Source organism: Cygnus atratus, chromosome 6 (genome assembly GCF_013377495.2).
Source record: "Cygnus atratus isolate AKBS03 ecotype Queensland, Australia chromosome 6, CAtr_DNAZoo_HiC_assembly, whole genome shotgun sequence".
In the NCBI taxonomy this organism is placed as follows: domain Eukaryota; kingdom Metazoa; phylum Chordata; class Aves; order Anseriformes; family Anatidae; genus Cygnus; species Cygnus atratus.
The window spans coordinates 2,059,097-2,074,764 of record NC_066367.1 but is presented as its reverse complement, the minus strand read 5'-3'; the positions used below and the strand labels follow the sequence as shown (position 1 = coordinate 2,074,764).

Here is a 15,668-nt window from a genome sequence, read left to right as displayed (position 1 = left end):
TTAGTCTGTATCAAACTTGTTCTTTTAAGGTCACTGTACTTGTTCAGCCAACAAAACTTTCGCATTACTTTTTCTGTCTCATTCTCAGTTCTCTCTTTCTTTTCATCTCATATTTGCATGTTTAAAGTCCACTCCTATTCATCCTATTTAAACCCTCACCTTAATTCCAGAATATCCATTGCCTTCATGATTTCTTACTTGGTTCCACAGACTTTCTTTCTTTCAGTATTTCTGATTATCATCTTCATTCCCCCACCCTCCTCCCCAGTCATCTTGTCTATTCTCTTGATTATTCTCTCTAACTCTTCCAATTAAGCTTCCATGTAGACACTATTATGTCATTCCAGGTGCAGCTGTGTTAAAGTAGTACTGTCCATTGAATTATTTTAAAGAAATAGGAACGAACTGTACTTCTTTCTCCTAAAGAAAATTAGGCTTTATTGGCAAAGAGGCAGGGTGGAACTGGCTGTGAGAAGTTCTATGTCATGTTTCCAGTTGTGCATCTATGCTGGTGTGTAACTTACTGGGATTTTCTGGTGCTTTTGATTTTAACCTACAAGCCCGGTTATTACTGTGCTCGCCTTAATTCTTGCTAGAGTACTTTAATTACTTATATTCATTTGCAAGTCTTGTTCTTCAGACCCCTAGAAATGATAATGTTAATTCAGTATGTCTAACTTTAAAGCACTAAGTGCTATTTTAGGTTCATAAAAGAAATCTACAAAAACTCGAAGATAGTAAATTCTTTTTGAATAGGTAAATGTACTAAATGGCTTCTAGGTTTTTCTTCTCCTCTCTCGTCACTAGTTTTAAGTCACTTTTACTGCCTCTGCATACTGCTGCATCAGAAATAAAATGAACAGCACATTCTTATATTTCATCAAACATTTATGAAACAGTTAATATTTATTGAAATGTCAAAATAAAGTTCACTATCTAAAACAAGATCAGCTAGATACCATTGGAAGAGATCTCTAGAAAATATTTGCCCTATATATTCCTGTTAGTTAAGGCTCAAATTTCCCCTCAAATTAGGGTGAAGAGAAATCATCTCTGAGGGTTTATGCAGGTTCAAGGGCCTGTCTGCCCAAAGCTGACTTTAAGAGGAAGGAATCACTATGTCTTCATCATCTTGTCTGGGGAGCTGTATGGAAACTGTCATAGTTCAGGGTTATTGTTTGCCAGTAAAGGATATCTGAGAGAACGATATTGCAAGGGCACCCTTTGCTATGTTGTGCGATAAATGTGATGCGTAGGGAACATCAGACTTCCTGCATATAAGCTGCAGTAGGATGCCTGCTCAACAAATGACATGGATTTCCACATGAGAGGTTATCATGGGCAAAAGACCTTGTGCTATCGCGTTTCTGCAATAACTGCATGAGAAGGAGCTTTTGGGTCATTCACTGAGAATGGGACCGATATACCAAAGCTGTGTGATCTCTTAAACAGGGCTCTATCTAGGAGCAGGAGACCCTCCTGGAAATCATCCTGATCCTCTCAAGATCTACCATGGGATCTCCATGTACATAATGCATGAATATTGAGGGTGTTAGAAAGTTTGTCCTTGCTGAGGTGATTGTATATTGCTAAAGCAACTTCATTTTTTTTTTCCAGAGATGTAATGGTGAGAGAACTTTAGGAACATTAATCTTAATCTAGACAGGGCACAAATAGTGGGAAGAGGGACATGTGAATGAGAAATACTGAAACTGCTTTTTGAGAGCTTTGGGGACACTATTGTACAGCAGGACAGCTGTCAAAGCTGAAGAGAAAAGGATCTTGCATAATCTGTGTCACTTGCAAAACTGGTTAAATATGTGAAATGAGTTATTGTGCTTGATGTTCTCAGATGCTTTCCTTCTGGCATTCTCCCAACCGAGTATTACGTTCTGAATTTTCCCTGAATACTGCTTCAACATATCTGCCATCCACCTTTCCAAAGCAGGGGGTGGGGGGGGCGGGAGAACAAAGCTTTTTGACACTGCCAATTCCTTCGGGCACCTGAGGCAAGTGCCACTTGTCTGTTCCAGGCTATCTTCCATTTTACTTCTCTTCAGGTCAAACCTCTTATTTTCTTCTATTAAAGTAGTGAACGTATAATCATGTGCTTTTTCACCCCTTTAATTTTGTCTGAAACTGATTCTGACCCTTTGGTTTTAATTACCCTGAGACAATCCTGAACTACATTTAAAAACTCTTTGTGCAGCAAGTCCATTCTGTACATCTTAATTGTATTTTTCAAATTGAGGGTTCCTGCCATTCAGTCTTCAGGTATATTTGAACTGCATACAGAGTTTTGTAGTTAACCTTCTAGAAAGTCTTTCTATGGAGCACTATCTCCAGTTAGTAAGAACCCAGTTCAGGTTCAGAAGTGAAGGAGCTAGTAGACCACTACCAATTCCTTTTTGTCAGGAAAGAAGTGAGAGCAAGGCAGGGCATCTGGTTAAGAGCATTAGTTATTAACTGTGCATTTCTTCTATTTTGTTTTTCAAATGTGTACCCATTGTTATAACCAAAGTGGACTCGCAAGAGCAGAGCAGCAGAATTACAGACTTCAGGGCTTTTTATGAGTTTGTCTTGTGTTGGCCAAGAATTATTATTACCTTAATTCCATCTGGATAAAGGATGCTTACCACCTCCTCAGCAATTTGTTCACTGTGATTTTTATGGGCGTGCAATCCTATAGCCTTCTCCAATTTCTTATCATTGGTTGCTAGCTCTGGAGGAAAACAACAAGAAACAGGGACTAATAGGAATTAAATTAGCCCACTTTCACACCCCACCTTCAGTAAATCTGTACCTGAGTAAAAGTTGTTGGTAACTAGAAGGAAGAACAGAAGCTCAGAAAAACAGAACTTGTAGCTCAAGTGAGGCAGGTTTGTACTGACTTCCCAGATGGAGGACACTGCAAGTATTCTCTGTGAGGATGCTCTAAGTCCAATTCCTCTCTTACTGCAGGAGTATGTCAGACTTAATGCGGCTCAGTCCATATCTCTTCAGCATAATTATTGGCTTAACTTTAGACCTTCCCTTCTCATACAAAAGAATAAAGCACCCTGGCTTTGCATTGACAGGATGTCAACCCTCTACGGTGAAGCACTACACCTGTTCCTGCAAGAAGAAACCTCAGGGAGACAGTGGAATTAAGCTAGTTTGAAAATGCAGCATCTGGCATCTTCCCTCTAACAGAGAAGGAGAGATCACTGCTGGAATCACAGGACACTGAAACAGAAATAAAGCAATTATTAATCTAGTGTACACTTGTATATTTTGGGATATGCTGAAGGCAGTGTTCTTACATTACTTCTAAAGTAATTATAAATACTTGAAGGGTTTTTGGAAGTTTTTTTTAACATTGCAGTTTTAAATTTGCAAAGTCTGTTAGCATGTAGCTTAAAGTTGAATGTTTGAATAAATGTTCAGAGTAAGGAAATAGAAGAAAATGCTATCATAAACTTTAGTCATGGTGCAACAGGTGAGAGGAATCCTAAACCAGCCAGTAACTGCCACAACAGAAATCCTGCTCTGGAAAAAGCATGGTAATTTATGTTTGTCAATACAGCTCTATGTATGTAACTACATGTATTTTCAGATTTAGACCAGGTAATGTTGCAGTAAATGATAGCCTCTCCATTTATTATCATTTAAACCAGTTGGTAAAGCCCCAACCTTCTAATGTGAAAACTAGTCATATGAGAAATGTCAATCAAAGGAGAGAGTCTATTAGCCAGCTGAATGCTGCATACCTAATTACACATCTTCTAATGCTTTGGCTAGAAAGCTACTCTCCTAGAAAGCCGTCCTCAGGGCAGAGCTAGTTTTCTATTCCTGCTGTGCAGCCTTAATCAGTTCAGAGATGGAAGTTCACTAGATTACAATATTTTATTTACTTAATTACAATATATTTGCTCCATTCTTCTCCAGCAAGACCATTTACCCTGATTCCATCTTTGCATTACGTGTCTTTAGATATGGGGTTATTTACACATTTGTGAAACAGAATCCATTTTGACTGTGAGTGATTAGAGTGCACATCTGATCCCTGGAAAGGACTTGTGCTAGTTTATGAACTAACATTAATAAGGCATTCACGTAAGTCTTCAGACATTGCTGGAGCTGTGGTGGCTTAGATATGGAAAAGCTATTTGTCCAGACTAATAGCTCTTCCTGTCAGAATCAGAACTATTATAAACTGCTCTGTAGTTGTTACATACAGAATTGCAACGGTTAGACACAGGTTTGTTTTTTTTTTTCACCCAAATTCAAGGAGGGTGGGGTCAGACTTTGTTTCATATTTAATATGATATATGGATGGACTGAAGCAAAGTGGCTTTGGGCTTTGGTTGTTCCCAGTGTCAGCAGAGTCCCTGGATATGATCATCTAGCTGGTTTGGTCTTCTGTAAATGGTCATGATTTCACTTCTCATGTTGTACAACATGATTTAAAATACACCTTAAAGATTCCCATAAACACTTGCAAAGGTCAGACTAAAATGGTGTAGTCGGTCAAATGTGGGACAGCTTCAAGTATTTTGCAGCTCTGCAGCATTACGTCTGCCAGCACATCTCAAGAACTCCATGAAACCAGCATTGGTGGTTTCTGGCAGGTGTGCTGAACTGCTACCTCAAGCAAGAAAACCAAATAGCTGAAAACCTGAAGTTATCTAGTTCCTAATCTTAAAAAATTGGGAGGCAAATGGACAAAAAAGTGGCTAAACAATGTTGTATTTAGTATTGCAATGGTGAATGGATATAGGGCTGCCATCCTTTTCAGCACTCTCTTATGAAACCTCCAAGAGCTCATTGCTGGTTTAGGCTTTGTTTCAGCTCAACAAACATTGAGTTTCTAACTAGTGTTATGTCTTGTAAAAGGAAGTGCCTTTTTGTGTAATAGGCATCATTCTGATTTCAGGACTAGAGTACTGGAACTGAAATTACATGCATTGCAATTACAACTTGATGTAAATTAATGTGATGCCAGTCAGCAGCTCTAAATGTAGATTCCCCCCCCTCCCCCGCACAAATGTAGAACCAAGCTATTTTGGTGGATTTCAAATTTACCAAATTCCTAATGCAGAATAAGAAAATTCTCTAAACTTCTGGAAAAAAAAAAAATACAAGAATGCATGCTTTGGGATGTATGGCAGTCTGTCTCTGCATCTGTATTTGGTTCTGTTAAGGCTTAACCAGCAGGCTGCTCAGCACGGCTCAGCTTCGCACTCACGTCCTCCCTCAGTGGGATGGGGGAGGGAATGAGGGGGGAAAAAGCAAAACTCAAGGGTTGAGATAAAGGCAGTTTAATAGGGAAAAGAAAAATAAAAGAATACACAACACAAATGAAGCACGCCGCGGTTACTAGCCACCCACTGGCCAATGCCCAGCCTGGCACCCAGCCAGCTCCCCCATTTTTATTGCTGAGCCTGGTGCCACGTGCTGGGGAATATCCCTGTGGTCCATTTGGCTCTGCTGTCCTGGCTTCTTGTCAGCCTCCACACTGGCAGGGTAGTATGAGAAGCCAAAAAGTCCTTGACTTAGTATGAGCACTGCTCAGTACCTAAAACATTCATGTGTCACCGTAATTTTCCTCCTAAATCTAAAACACAGCACTATTACCAGCCGTTGTGAAGAAAATTAACTCTATCCCAGATGAAACCAGGACTGGTTCATGTTATTTATTCTCTTTTATGTATTGATTTACATATAGTAGTAGCTTGTTTGTTTGTTTTATTTTGAACTTTTTGGGGAAGGGGCCTGTGCTTACTATATTTGCAGAGAGTAGGCTAGTATATGCAACTCTGCTTGGCTGGGGTCTCAGCTCCTGCAGCTGTGTACAGAAGCAGCTCCATCCACCTGGCACCCTTGCTGGTTCCAGTTAGACTTTTTCCTGCAGCTGATCTACAGGAGCGGGCCCTAAAACAGCAAGGTAAAACTTTCTACAAAGTGGTCAAACAAGAACTCGCTATGAAATGTAGCTCTTTAATAAAATCCTCTAGGCACAGAAATGAAGGCAAAACAAAGAGGCAACGTATTTTTAAGGCAGATGGTACATGGTTTCTATAGTACCCACACTGCATACTTCTCTGCAAGAATTTCTGACAGTTAAAAGCAATAAAAAACCTTGTTGCTTACAATGAAATAAAATCAGTCCAAAGAAACTAAAAGTTAAAACAATTTTCTTGAGGGTGGGAGGTAGGAGAGAGCTTTTCTTTATGTGCAAAGATCTCTATGGGATAGAAAGCAAGCCATGCCAATTACTGATAGCCGTCCACTACTGCTTAATTATAGATGTGTTTATTTTATATATTTTTCTCTTCCATTTTACTAAAAAAAAAAAAAAAACTATTGAAACTGTGGAATTTGAGAAACAAAATGGACTTGGAAATTTAATCCAGATCTTAGGGAAGTGAGCATATTTTAGTAGATTTTTAGATCAGCTGTTTGTTTCCTGCTTTTTTCATAAAGCCCCGTAAAGTCTGGGAGCAGAGCATACAGATACCTCTCAGCATATTGGAGAGGCCTAAAAGTTAGTTTCAAATAAAAGGAGAACCAAAGTCATCTTGGTTCTTACAGAATTCAGTGTGTATGAAGCATTTCAGAGGAAAAAAAAAAAAAAGACATTATATGGTTATGGTGTCACATGCCTGACAAATCAAGATTTATTTATTTTTTAATGTGTATGCACCGTACCTAAGGAAATGACATGGCTTTCAAAATGCCTGGCTATTAGTATCTAGGAGTCTCCAGAAGTGGCAGAATCTGGAAAAGATGGAAATGCTTGGTCGTGTCATGGCAGTGTCCGTATGCGCACACACACACACCGGCTTCGTGTCTCACTGAGCTCTAGCTTCCCTAACAGATACACCAAATCTGGCAAAGAGTATGGTCGCCACCACAATTTTTGGTAATGATTGTGGCATGCGAAGGATGTGATTCAGCAAGACCCTAAGGCGTGTGAGTGACTCACTCTTAGCGTATTTGCATTCCCATTGATTTGAATGGGCTACTAAGCATCTGAGTTGAGGTAAATACTTGCCTGGCTAAGCCTAGGAATATATCTTAAACTCTTGAATTGGAGTCTGATAAAGGGTAAGTACCATTTTCCTTTATAATCTTGTTTCATCATCATTTTCAGGGAACAGTGAAACCAGCCTTCTTTTAGTTTCCATAGGTGACTACAGGAAATTACTGCTTTAGGGTAATAGAAAGCAATTTTTTTTTCACGTTGTCTTGGAACTTTACCAGCTACAAGCACAATGAGGGGTGGAGGGAGGAAAGTCTCACATCCCATTGTCTGAACAGGACTTACTGTTCCCTGTTCAACATCACTGTACTTCAACATCACTGTTTTTTCTAGCAGCTTTACAGATTCATCAGATAGAAAGCTGCTTTCTGCCAAAGATGATGCACATGTTTTTGAGTGCATGGGTAGTGAAGAAACTGTCATTCACATATCACTTGCCTGGTTTTTAAGCACTTCAGTAATCATTTCTACCTTGTAGTTTGTGGATGCTTTGCAGTACTTAAGACTAAATTGTATTAAAATCTTAGCCTAAAACATTTCAACAAAGTAGTTTTCCTATAGGCATCTCAAAATGATGTATAAAAACGTTCATGCCTTTTTTTAAAGGCATAAGACCAATGTTGAAGTAAGTTGTCTAAAAAAGCTCTAGCAGTCAGCTTTTTTGTGGGAGGTTGCTGATGTCTGGTTTTGCTCCTCCTAGGACGTGACAAAATGAAATGACAGGAAAACATTTCTTGCCTCCTTTCTGAACTTATGTTAACAACTCACTTTCTTCCGAAAACAGAACAGAGTTTCAAGACCATACAAATATTATTGCTAAGCTTTAAATGCCCTGAAAACAATGTCAGGCTAAAGCAAACAAAGTCCACTGAGGAGAAGCTATTTTTATTAGGATGTTAACTTCAGCAGCACTGTGACAGTGTGTGTGACTGTGTAAGCATCAAATAGGAAAACATTCTCAAGCTGCCTCTTCCTGTGTGATATTGAAGGAAAACTGTTTAAAACTTAACTCTCAGAAGATTGTTCCTGGCAGGAGCAAAACGTGTGTATTCCACAACCTCTATCTCCAAGGCAGTTTGCCTGAGGTGCTATGTAACAGGAGTCACTGGTTAGCAAGTAACTTCAGGGGCCTGCATGGAGAAGAGCGGGTAGTGGAGACAGCAAGCTTCAGTTTTACATTTGAGCCCTTATCAGTGACAAGTTTTTCTTAGCAATTACTCTATTCTTATATTCTTATTGCTATTCAGTTACAATTCCATCTTCGCACATGCTGTTACAGAGACAAACCATCAGCACTGGTTTAAATGTTTTAAAAACTGTTTCTTGACCTTCTTAAAAAAAAAAAAAAAAAAAAAAAAACTCAAATGACAATTCGGTAATGTCCTAATACCAGCATGACTTTTCTGCAGCTGCATTTGTCATGGGAGTAAGAAGAATTGAAGGAAGAGCCAAAGGGGGAAATCTGCCTTAGCGCGCCTCACAGCTATTTTGGATCTGCATCATTTCAAGGCGGTGGGCAGTTGCAAATGTGACTCTCTGTCTTGCACACATCTATGTTGACCAGGTTATGTTAGCAGGAAGAGTCACTCTTTTGTCCTCAGGAGATCACTGACTTTTGAGATGAATGCTGTTCTTGTGCTGTTTTGCAATGCAGCACAAGTGGTATTTAAAAAAAAAAAAAAAAGTTGCAGTAATTTTGATCCTCCCCACTCTCTCCCACAAAAACTGCTTCTTTCTGCATTACATTTTGGATTACAGTAACAACTTTCAGCAATAACCTCTGAAAAATAGCCCTCTGCTGCTTCTCTGTTGGCAATAACTGGCCCTGATGCACTGCATATGTCTCGGTGCTCAACAGCCCAAAGTTCTGTGAAGCAATTTGAAGTGACCTCCTGTGAAAACAGCAGCTCTGGTTTTAGGACAACAGCATTACCATAATATTGTTTTTACTAGCTCAAAGTTCAATTTCAATGTAATAATAAATAAAAAAAAGCCCTGCTCACACAGCTTCTTAAAAATACAGTGATTTTAAAAAGAAATTGCATAGATAGCAGCTATTCCTGTCGAGGGAAGTGACTATAGGCCATGCAGACTCCTTCTCCTGTAAATGAGGAAGAAGAGAAAGAAGGAAATTATGTGAATCAGACACTGCTGTCCTGCATGATGAATTTGGCACTCAGCTTTATGTAAGTGGACTGATCTGTTCCTTAAGGGGAGGGGGCACATGCAGTAGTTTCAGGTGCACCACAGCTGGCAGTTCCTTTTTTGATTCACTGCTTTTGAAGTTGTGATAATCAAGGCTATTTTTGTCTAATTATCATCTATAATGATGGACAACATTAGTATGCCTTCATTTTAGGATAGGGAGTGTAGATTACATCAAAACAGAAGTCCCCTTGGAAAAACAGCAGTGAATTCCAGTCATTCTTATGCTATATATTTAACACAGTCTGTAATATAAATAATGTTGTCCTGGAATTGCACTGTCCAGACTACACACTTTTTGGTCATTTGAGATAAGCTTAAGTAAAACTGTGTGAGCAGGCTTTGGGATGAGTATTTCCCATAATCTTGCCTCTGCTTCGCATGGGAATTTAGCAATGACTCAGCCCCGACCAGGTACGCATGACCTGTACAGCCCTGAGCAGTCTCTTTTCAAGTACCTGGCTTGTCTAAAATATTCTTATTCCCAGCTTCCTTGCAAATTACTAGTTAATATTGACTTTAGTTTTACCTTCTGTTTAGTTTTATGAAAGTGTCTTGAAGCTCCTTCTTTTTATTATACATTGATTTGCCAAAGGATACTATGTTGTGCTTCAGAAACTAATTCTCAGGATTTTAGTGAACTGGAAATTTGATTGATTAATGGTTTTCAAACTTTAAATTTTATTTGCAGTTAATCCAGCGGATTTGTCTCATGTATATAACCTTTAATTAATAGAAAAGTGATTCTGAAAATGTAAATGAAATTACACCGTTAAGAGTTTTACTTAACTATACTTTACAACTTACTTGTTATAAAGAACAGCTTTTGGCTGTTTATCATTTAGTTTTAAATAACCTTGGAATGTACTGCTTTACCAACTGAAGGCAAGAACTCGATCTTGTATTTTTTTCCTTGGGGAAGTCCACAATAATTTCATTAGAGGTATCATGGAGGCTCATCTGAGTTTCCCATTGTGTTTATGGGAATGAATTTTCAAAAAATAGATGTAGTTATAAAGTGGAATGTAAGGGATAACAGAAAAGAAGGTTATCTGTGAGAGGTGGAAAGATGTAAATAGTCTGAGTGAAATCAAGAATTTTTGAGCATAACATTTATTTATTTCAATTATGTCAAAACTGGCATCAAACTTGTTTCAGGCTGTTTTGCTTCCTCGGAGATTGACAGTCTGCTAGTTATCTCAGTAATTACTGCTAGCCAACCCAGCCATTGTACAAATTTCTCTCTACTTGTTTACTGGTTCCAACCTCTCTTCCATTTCTAAAAGATAACGGGGTGTATTCATAATGATTACTCCGTCCTGCTGCCGCTGCTATAGCTCTATCTCAGTGGAGTTGATTCTGTTTTATATAAGTCATCATGTGAAATTGCAAAGTCATACACAGCTGAAAAATAGCAGTGAAGCAGGGCCTCCCCATTTCTCTGCATCTCCTCGCGGCTTCTAGTTGTGTGCATTCACATGACCTGTCCCTCCGGGTAATTTCACTAGTATTCATCTCAGATTTTCACATTTCTTGTCATTTTAGACCATGTTGTGTGTGAGCCTGTGCTTCATCAGTGTGTGTATCAGCTGAAGTTTGCTTTCTTCTCCATAGCTGTTTATGCTTAAGTTCACACTCCTACTTGTGTCATTAAAACTGTAATTATCATCCAACTGCGCGAAGCATTTTCAGGCATGAAAATAAAGCTGCAGCACCTAGACGTACTGTCAAATGGTTGTAGTTAAAGATTTGGGAATCAGGCCATTCCCTAATGTCATTCATAATTCTTCTGGCACCTCTTTATTTCCTGAAGAAATAGGGGTCTTTAACATGCTTTTTCATTGTAGAATACAGTGGAACTAATGATAATAATAATAAAGTAAATTATGGGGAAAAGTAAAAAAAAGAACAACCAACTTCAGTACATGACAGCATTTCAAAGAGAGGTGGTGTACCTTTAATACTGATAGGACCCTGAGGGCCACCATCCAGCTGCTCCCTCCAGTTCCTACATACCTTGTTATCAGGCATGGAAGGACCAACACAGCTAAGCTTAAACCAACTCTTTTGTGAGTTAGCAGAGCTCCCTAGACTGTGAGCCAGCTATCAGTAATTTTAAGTTTGAGATTCATTCTGTTGATTTTTTAGATTTTGCTACTGGTACAGTTGATTTAAAGGAAAACAAACAAGCATAAAAAACAACCCTTTCCTAATTTTATTTCTGCAAGCAGTATCTGTGGTGTTTGTTTTCCCTGACAGTGCTTCTTCTTGCCTCCTGTCTTCTCTGTGGATGTCCCTTTGAGGCTTGGGATCTGTGATAAAGAAGGGATGAGGCTATCCAGCATCCTCCCTCATCCATTCAAGCTTAAGTTACTGAAGTATATCCACAGTAGCTCATAGTGACTCCCCTTTCCACTGTTGAAATTTCAGACGATCAACCTCTCCCGAGGTATTCAAAACTGGTAGCCAGTAACTTAAGGATATCTTGGCTTCCCAATTCCACCCACTGATAATGGAGGAATTGCATTTGTTTAACATTTGTCATTTCCACTTTCATGTGTAACAGAGGTGAAAGAAATGTAAATTTCACCCCAGCTTCTGACTAAAATGCAGCTTTAGCAGAACTGTTTCTATTGCTCATCTAGGTCTTGGTTATACATAAAGACTGCTAATCATCCAAGTAGAGATTAAAAATTGGCAGGGACTGACTTAAAAGATACTGACCTTCATTGTTTTCCTTGCCTGTTCATAGATTCTTTCAAACAATGTCAGGGACAGTATCACTAATTTTTTTCCATTCTATTTGAGAAGAGGGCGTAAAGTTCCTCAACATGTAAAGAGATTACATTAAAGTCAATATTTCCTTTTCAGCAAGGTGGGTCAGTTCTGGAATTGATCCAGTTTGCTTTCATAAATACAAGCCTTTAGAGGAATTTTCAACGTACTCCACCCAGCCAGCTAACATAGCTTTGTTTAATGTTTTGAACCCTGCATGGCTCCAGTGGAGAATATCCCATATTTATTGATACAGAGCTCTTCTGTGGTTGTGACCATAAGTTCTTTGTGCTCAGCAGTCTCAGCCTAGTCATGTGCTGAAGGAAGCAGCTGACTGGCCTTTCCCCCTCTCATCATGCCTTTTTTACTATCTTATCCTAAAAAATAAAAAATAAAAAATAATATATCTCACAATCCTATAAGATATGTCAATCCAAAACCTATGTTCTGCTTACTTGTTATAAGAAGTGAAAGGCTGAAGAGGAAGTGGTGTGACAGAGCAGTGTAAACCGCACATGTGACAAATCATACAATACAGTAGACGGTCTGGGTCATATCCTTTGGTATAAACTCTAAACTTATTTCTGTAACTAGTGCTACAGAAAAGATTCCACAGCAACAGGTGTCTTTAAAAGGCAGGAAGGAATGAGAAAAATAAATAAACCCAAATCAGCCAGAGAGGAAGGCCATGAAATACTGTCTTCATCTTTTAATATCTTCCATTTTGAATCTTCTCCTATGCCTGCTACTGGCAAATCTGGTGTGTCTCGGATCCTATGAAAGGGCTTTTGGCTGCTTTAGATAGTAGGACTGGCAAATTGTGTTAAAAGGAAATAACAAAAAAACAAAAGCAGAGATTTAATCAAAGTTCACCCACCAAGAGTTTTCCTATGGATAAGCTATAGTAGCATTTGCTAGCTTCCCAAAATGAATGAAAGGTCTACAAGTCATACTTGTATCTTTCCATATTCCAGGAAAAAAAAGCTGTGTGGAACAAATACTTCAGTTGTTGCTGCAGCATCACACCCTTTTGCTTATGGCCTTTGATGTTTATGTAACCTTAGCCAATGTAACCTACAGCAAATGAAAAAGGTTTTAATTTTTGTCACTAAAAATGTCAGTGTGTATTTAAAAACAAACAAAAAGCCTAACCCTTCCCACAAAGAGTCTGACTCAAAAACTTCTAAAACAAACTTCCCTAAAATCTGTATCTTGTTTTGGCATATTTAAAAATAATAATAATAATCATGGACTTCTTTTTAAACCAATTTCCTGTCAATATTTACACTAGTACCATATTTAAAATTACATAAAGTAAGTCATTGACGTTAATACTTTTGCTTCAAATACTTTTGTTTTTATGCATATGTCTATACATGTATATATGCTGCCCATGTGGGGGAATATGCATATGTTGTTGTAAAGGAAGAAGGGTAAGAATTGTTCCTTGGAAAACAACAACAAAAACAAAGCTCAGATATATTTTCCCTTTTTGTCCTTTATTATGAGTAAAGAAACTTTCCCATGGTCCTTTTTGGTTGGTGAAAAACCAACCAGGCCTACTTTGAATTATCATTGGAATTTCTACAGATAAAACCTATTAAAACTTTAGTAAACAAGTGCACCAAACAGGCTTAAACAAGAACAAATTCTTGAGCAAGAATTTGAAAAAAGACATATATAGTCTCTACTAAAACTGCTGTTTTTATATACTGCCTTGGAGTAAATAAACTTGGCCTTTAAATTCAATGTAAGCAGGCCAAGAAATCCCCCAGAGGACATCACTGCCTATTTCCAAGCATGAGCTTTAATCACAGAATCACTACTTGCTTGTACTGATACTTAAGCTCACCTGGACGCTTGAACACCTTCGCTTATGTCCTTGCCATAAGCAAAGTTTTTCCTGCATCAGTACGCAAATTCATAGCCTGAAAATGAGTGCATGTCAAACAACTGTATTGAATATTGAAAGTACAGGTAAATCTGTGCAATAAAATTAACCATGTAGGGTTATATAGTATGTTGATAAGCTCAAAGCAGAGGAGACAACTATCAACAGGTCATGTTCTGAGATCCAGATTAGGAAACTATGTAATGAGGAAATAAAATGTCTTTTGTAAGATTCCTTGATATTTCACTTAAGCAGTTCTTGTTAGCATACTTCTGAGTAAAGTCTCCTGTAGTAAAGCTCTTCAGTTCCAAAGGAATTTGGTAAAATCTCTCTGTTTGGAAAGTAGGCTTTGCCCTGTTAGCTATTTGCTACCTCCTCAAGATTAATTCTGCCACTTGCTATCTCCATGAAACTCCTTCAACAAGCTGAATAATATTTATAGGTCACCGTCAAAAAAAAAAAAAAAGCCATTCTGACTTTGATTCAGGCTCTCAGAATGAATGAAAAACAAGAACAAAAGCTAGAACAGTGGTTTAAAGAACAGGAAAGGAAATAGATAAACCACAAAAGCAGGTATGCTAGCACTCAAATTGCCATAAATTCTGATAAATCTTTGGATCAAGCTTAGAGATGATTTTGAACGAAGGAGGAAGTTGATTTTTTCAAGCCACCATCTTGGCTTTTCTTGAGACATCAATATTTTAAAAGCAATAAAATGAGGTTGAGCTCTTCAGTCAAGAAAAAGCTGTATTTGCCAGAGACTTGTGGTTTAGGGGTATAGAACTTAATTTTGGTAACAAATGGTTACGTTTTGTTCCCACTTAGTAGATGATGTGTCAGCACCTTCAACTAATAGCTTTCTAAGCAAATCTGTCCTGGTTAAAGTTTTTTGTTGTTGTTTGGTTTGGTTTGGTTTTTTCCTCCTCATTATTATTCCTAATCTCCAAAGAATATGTCCGAGACTCTTCCTTTTGCTTACAGACAGAAGCAGTACTGGGATGTAAGAAGTGAAACCTTCTGCAGAATTATGAACAGGATATATGAATGTAAGAGGAAGCAAAACCTAAATTCTCCTTTTTAAAATTAAAAATGACAAAAAACTTGCTTCTAAACAACCTATGTACATGTATGCATATGTATATACTTTCTATCCCCCACATGGAGTTGGGTTTTACAAAGGGAGAACAGGAAATCAGTGTATGGGATCTCTCAAATTCTGTCCAACCTTGCACTTCTCTTTAGGCCTGCATCTTGTATCCAAAACAGAACATTATGTTCTGTTTCTTCCTTTATCATCTCCCCTGATAACACAGTTAGCTGACCTAAACTGGGCTTTGGTGACCAAACACATCAGGTCCATGGGATACAGGAAAGGGAAAGAGGTCCCAGCACTGGAGCTGGAAATGTGTCTCCAGACAGGACCTCATATTGAGAGGAGCGCTGTTAGAAGCCCCAGTCTGCTTTTGCAGCATTATACCACGAGCCCTCGGATGTTACTTGACAGGATATATTTCCATCCTGCAAATCAATGGGCAATGCAGCGGTACTCAAAAAGTGTCCCGTGAGAAGAGAAGAGGGAGGGGAAAAAAAAAGTTCTGTTCTAAAAGTATAGCAATGTATTCTGTTCAGTGCTTAAATGCTGAAAAAATAATCTGGATCTGCTGCATACATTTGTTGTCCAAAGCTACAAGCACTCCTGCAGTGCTGGCTTCCAGGTCTTGTACAAGTTTCCCTGCAGCACAGGAAGTTGTTCCATGTGCTTTACAAGGAGGC

General features: G+C 38.4%; 1 protein-coding gene across 5 annotated transcripts in view; it reads left to right on the top strand.

Annotated features, from left to right (window-relative positions):
• SLC39A10 (solute carrier family 39 member 10) overlaps nt 1-15,668 on the top strand; it is a 106,939-nt gene that overhangs the window by 2,918 nt on the left and 88,353 nt on the right. Inside the window, exon 1 of one of the 5 annotated variants that reach the window (XM_035536806.2) lies at nt 6,992-7,089. The exons of 1 other annotated variant lie outside the window; for it this stretch is intronic. Coding sequence is in view for 1 of the 4 variants with exons in the window: in XM_050711740.1 (XP_050567697.1) it covers nt 14,936-14,941 (6 nt within the window). In the remaining 3 variants the exon portion in view is untranslated. Of the gene's footprint in view, nt 1-6,991; nt 7,090-8,437; nt 8,537-8,583; nt 9,211-14,876; nt 14,942-15,668 lie in introns of those variants that run through there. 3 more of the 5 variants (XM_035536805.2, XM_035536803.2, XM_050711740.1) reach the window with 3 other exon arrangements.